Source organism: Zingiber officinale, chromosome 9A (assembly GCF_018446385.1).
Source record: "Zingiber officinale cultivar Zhangliang chromosome 9A, Zo_v1.1, whole genome shotgun sequence".
NCBI classification, from domain to species: domain Eukaryota; kingdom Viridiplantae; phylum Streptophyta; class Magnoliopsida; order Zingiberales; family Zingiberaceae; genus Zingiber; species Zingiber officinale.
In genome coordinates, this window is record NC_056002.1 from 34069903 (window position 1) to 34074780 (window position 4878).

General features: G+C 44.5%; 1 protein-coding gene across 1 annotated transcript; it reads right to left on the bottom strand.

Moving 5' to 3' along the window:
• Nucleotides 1-3312: 3312 nt before the first annotated feature.
• Nucleotides 3313-4752, bottom strand: LOC122020656. The gene has a single exon (XM_042578665.1). It carries the CDS (start codon nt 4302-4304, stop codon nt 3579-3581), a length of 726 nt encoding a protein of 241 aa, XP_042434599.1. The 5' UTR covers nt 4305-4752; the 3' UTR covers nt 3313-3578.
• Between the last annotated feature and the right edge of the window lie 126 nt (nt 4753-4878).

The window sequence follows — 4878 nt, forward strand, 5'->3', positions numbered from 1 at the left end:
CTATGGTGATCAAGCATGGTTCACCTATGGTTCTCCTAAATTCTACTAAGCTATTTTCCTCCCCCACACTTAAACTTTTGACCGTCCCGGGCAAAGTACTCATTATGTACATCCAAAAATATCCACATCCCGAGAAAGAGTAAGAGAGTGAAATAAAATGGAAGAGAGAAAAGAATGAAATGACAAATGATATAAATTTATTTAAAAAACATGTGATAACAAAAGGAATGAATAAAAGAAAGTGAGATAACCTTCATAAAAATCATGCAAACCTATAATAATGTGGTCTCGAAAGAATTAAGCAAGTTCTAGAGTGGCATTAACCACAAGTGTATCACACATCAATAGGAATAATAGGCTCAAAAATATCCTCACTAGGTATATTAAAAATTATCATCTCAATCTATCAACATGAAATCCATCATCAAGTTGTAATCACATGCAATCCAAGAATACAATCATGACAATAAATTATCAAATTCGACAATCAAATTTAACTAACTTTCACAATTTCTAAGATGATAAAAAGAACTCATAGAGAATTTATTATAAAAACTGACAAGACAAACTAAAAATGAACTACTAAGCAAAAGCAAACCAATCAAACAAAGCAAACAAAGTAAAGAAATATATACAAGCAGAAAGAAAAGTAAAAGTGAGATGGAACAGACTCTCCTGAAATTCTGGTGGTCGGAGTCGATTCAGTTCCAGAAGCCATTCTGGAAGTGGGATGAATGTAGGTGAAGCTAGGGTTTCGATTATGTAAAATTTGTAAGATTTTCCTTGTATTTTCTTCTTCATTTCTTCTTGCTGTATTGAGAGTTTGTACAAGGCTTCTCCGCATTCAGTAATTACCGAGAAGGAGTGTTTTTATAGTGGATGAGTGTGTGAGGGTCGGATCCTTGGATTAGTCACCTCTTCTTGAGGTGAATACCAAGTAAATCCTTCGTGTTAGCGTTGTAAGTGTTGCTTCAAGTTCATTCCACTGCATATTATCATCACGAAGCAAGACAACGAGTACGATGAGCTATTCACCCCCCTCTAGCTATAAATTGACCCTAATAGGGACATCCATGGTCACTTAGTTGAACCTCTTAATATAGACCCGCAATACTTCCTTGAGCCCTTGTTTGACTGTGAACAGGTTGACATTCATCTTCTAATAGTGACGGCTGCTTGCAAAATGCTAGAGGAATGTTGTTCAGAAGTCTTTAAAGTTGCATATGGATCCAATCGACAAGTGCTTGAACCACCTTTATGTTGAGTTGGAGAGCGTGGTGAGAAATATTCGGCACTTGACTCATTGGTATATTGGCGGAGTGTGGCTATATTGTCGAACTTGATCAGATGGTCCTTGGGATTGGTTGCCCCTGTGTACTCCTCGATCGTCAGTGGTCTTTAGTGAGGTGGCAGTTAGTCGTCCAGGATCTCTTAAGTGAACTACCTATTGATCCACTCGAGAGAATCGTCGAGTCAGGGTGCTTTGCCTTTCCACCCATCCTGGACAGGCGTGTCCTCTGAAGAGGACCCTTGTGTCCTTTCCGCTCGGCCTTGCTCTTCTGAGGGTGTGCGAAATAGCACTCGGTGATATGAGATTGACGCTTTCAGCTCTTTCCAGAAGGTGCTAGTTAGCCTGTTATTCGACTTGCGGTCAGTGGGGTCTTCCTCTCGAGCTCTTGGGTCAACTTGTTGACCCATCGCTGATACTGTCGGGTCGTTCGACACTAGGTAGTCAACTGTTATTTCTTGCTGTTGTTGCATCATCTTTGCAGCTCGAGTGTTTATCAACACCTCCAAATCTTCTCAAGTTAGCATCACAGTGGTGAGTTGTCTAGTGTCTTCTATCCTCACGTTTCGACTACAGGTGAAGTTTCCATAGACGGTGCCAAATATAATCATTTTTGAAAGTGGAGAAGATGATAGGCTGGGGATGTGGCTCTAAGGTTGATGAGGCAAAGACTCCATGCGGTCCTGCAACACAAGAGGTGTTATGCCGGGCCGGGAAGGGGTTCTTGGCATTGATCCTCTGACACTCAAGTCAGTCCTCAGTGGGGAATAGTAGAAAGTTGTAGTAGTGAGGGTGTTGAACAGTAAAGTAATGCATACCTCCACCTATGGATGAAAACCTCCTTTTATAGTGTCACTGTAGCGTCTGTGCACGCATCTTAAAGCATGCACACATTTTTTCAAGCATCCTAGGAAAAGAGAAGTCAAAAAATATACCTGACACATTTCCTTAAGCGAGCATGTAAATCCTTGATGTGACAAGCTTCTAAAGTACGATTTGCGTGTTAAACATGTTCTGTTGTCAATGACATAAACCTCCAAAAAAGATACTATGAGATATGTAGGTGGGTTCCGCTATAAGCCGACCAGCGGCCGCTTAGCAGGGACGTCCCCGTTCGATCGTGCTGAACATAGGTAGCTTCCTTCACTTGGCTTTTTGTTGTCGGAGAGTTGCCTTTCATCTGACCGACTATAAAGCCTGGTTGGATGGGATGGTAGTCCGGGAGATTTATGGCTTATTTCTTAATCGCAGTCACAGGTTCTCCATGGACGATCGCCCGGACCGCCATGTATGACCGGCCCTCTAGCCCGTTCGGCTCACTACACCCGGTCAGTGGACTTTGGCTTTGATTGTCTTGACTTTGACCTTCACGTAAGTCATTCTTCCCTACTTTGACCCATCTTCGATAGGGCCCTCTTTATCACCATATCACACATAATAGAATCTTCCTTTGCCTAGAGGAAGGTTGTCATACATTCTTCACCACCTTACATATTCTGACACAAGACATTCTCTGTCGCCTCATTATTACGGAGGTTATAAGAGGTGGTATAAAAAAGGGTCCTCTCCGTTGGCCAAGTACGCGCGCACACATACACATTACTGTTCTACTATTCATTTTTTTTACTATTTTCGCAGAGCTACCATTCTAACTTGAGTGTCGGAGTGCTTGCGTCAGGGACCCCTTCCTAGTTCTCGTTCTAACGTTTCCATTGGCCCTGTCTTTGATGTGCATAGATCCGAAGGGATCACTCATCGTGATAAGCAGTAAATATATAAAGGATGTATGCATACACCAGAAAGAGGATGGAAAAAACCAGTAACTAATTTCCCTTTTTTTTTTCTTGCAATTTGTTGTAGTATAAAAGCACCATTTTTGGTACCTGAACTTGGAGTTACGAAGCTGCACTTCTTCTCTTCCGGGACGCTCACGACCATGCCGGGACTCTCAAACGAATCCGTCATCTCCCCCAGCTTCGCTGGATAATAAAGAGTCTCTTTTTTTTATCCAAAATTAATTATCGTTAATTGTTGTACAAGGTTTATGCAAGATCTTATTTTTCCCTTCTTTATTGGGAAAAAAGGCAGCTTCTAAATCTAATTGCATGTGAAAGTTCTTGAGAGAAATTAAAACTAGAAAAGAGGCATCCATTTGAAAGTTGATTATTTTTAAATTTGGTGATAAATTGAATAAAAAGGCCTTCATTTTATTTTATTTTGCGCGATGCTCCTTCTCAATCGCACTGGTTTTGTTTGTCTGGCGGCCGTGTTCACGGTGGTCCTTTGGGATTCAAGCGCTTCTCGCTTCCAGGAATGCGTGGAATTCCTCGATCGCCTTCTGCATCGTCGGACTGATGGAAGCAGAGGACGGGGACGGAGGGCACGACCCCGGCGACGTCGGGAACTTGACGTGCCGGTCCGACTCCGACTCCGCCGACAGCTTCCTCAGCGCTGCCTTCCGGTCTCTCTCGAACACAAAGGCCGCCGTCACCGGCAAGTGGGTTGCGATCTGCCCGCTGCTCTTGATCAGCTCCAAGGGAAGGTCGAAGTACGACTGCGCCGCGCCCTCCTCGTCCCCGTCGAGTATTGCCGACGACGACCACGACTCGCACTCGAACCGCTCGAGCGAGGCCGCCCTCGACGCCGTCGTCGTGACGCTGCCCTCCATCGACGCTTCTTTCTCGTCTAAGTTAGCTTCCTCCGGGGGAGGAGGCGGTGGGTGGTCGACGTTGACTAACGGCAGAGGCGGCGGTTTGGTCACCCCCTTCTCAGGCGCTGACACGTCCCCGGCCGCCGGGACGTAGAGGCAGCCGCAGTAGTTGAACATCTGCCTGCCACAGCGCCGACGTCGCACAATCCCCTGCTCGACGGGGTCGAGTCCGGTGATCCCCTCGCCGCTAGCACAGCCGTAGCGAGGCTGCTGGCGGTTTTGGTCGTGGCGTTGTGGGTAGTCACAGAAGGCGAGGCACCTGGGGCGGGAAAGGAGCGGCAGGATGTGCCATTTGGTTGGCGCCATGGTCGCGGGAGATCACTCTGCTCTGATCAAATTCTTCTATAGATACAAAGATGTAAACTTGCAGGCACGAAGTAGTCTATAGACATTGTAGTGGTGAACATGATGAGCTGTTTGTTGCCCTTATCACTTATATATATATCCTGGAGTACAAATCTTACAGATACAAACAGTTCACTCCATCTCTATTATATATCTTCGTTCATATTTAAACAAATTACAAAAATCATTTATATTTAAACAAATTACGAAAAAGAAGGTTGAAGACATGATCAAGATGCAACCCCTAACCTGAGCTATTTGGATCAGTTCAACCTACCTCACCTTTCGGTTGTTTGTGCGTGGCTGGCAGCCGGAGAAAGCCAAACCCTCTCTTCTTCCTATTCCCTCCTCTCCATTCCCTGCACGTAAGCATACCTTAGTGAGAAAACAATCAGATTTTACCAACCTACAAATCATCTCATGACAAATACCATACAAAGAGTTTGCTCTACATTGTTCATTCATTGGGAAGCAAGGTCCTACAGGATAATTAACAATCTTTAGAAGCAAACATGAAATTCCCAGTTTCTTACTC

What these genes read in the sequence shown, in the direction of transcription:
- LOC122020656 (XM_042578665.1), bottom strand. Translation starts at nt 4,304, where the DNA reads ATGGCGCCAACCAAATGGCACATCCTGCCGCTCCTTTCCCGCCCCAGG.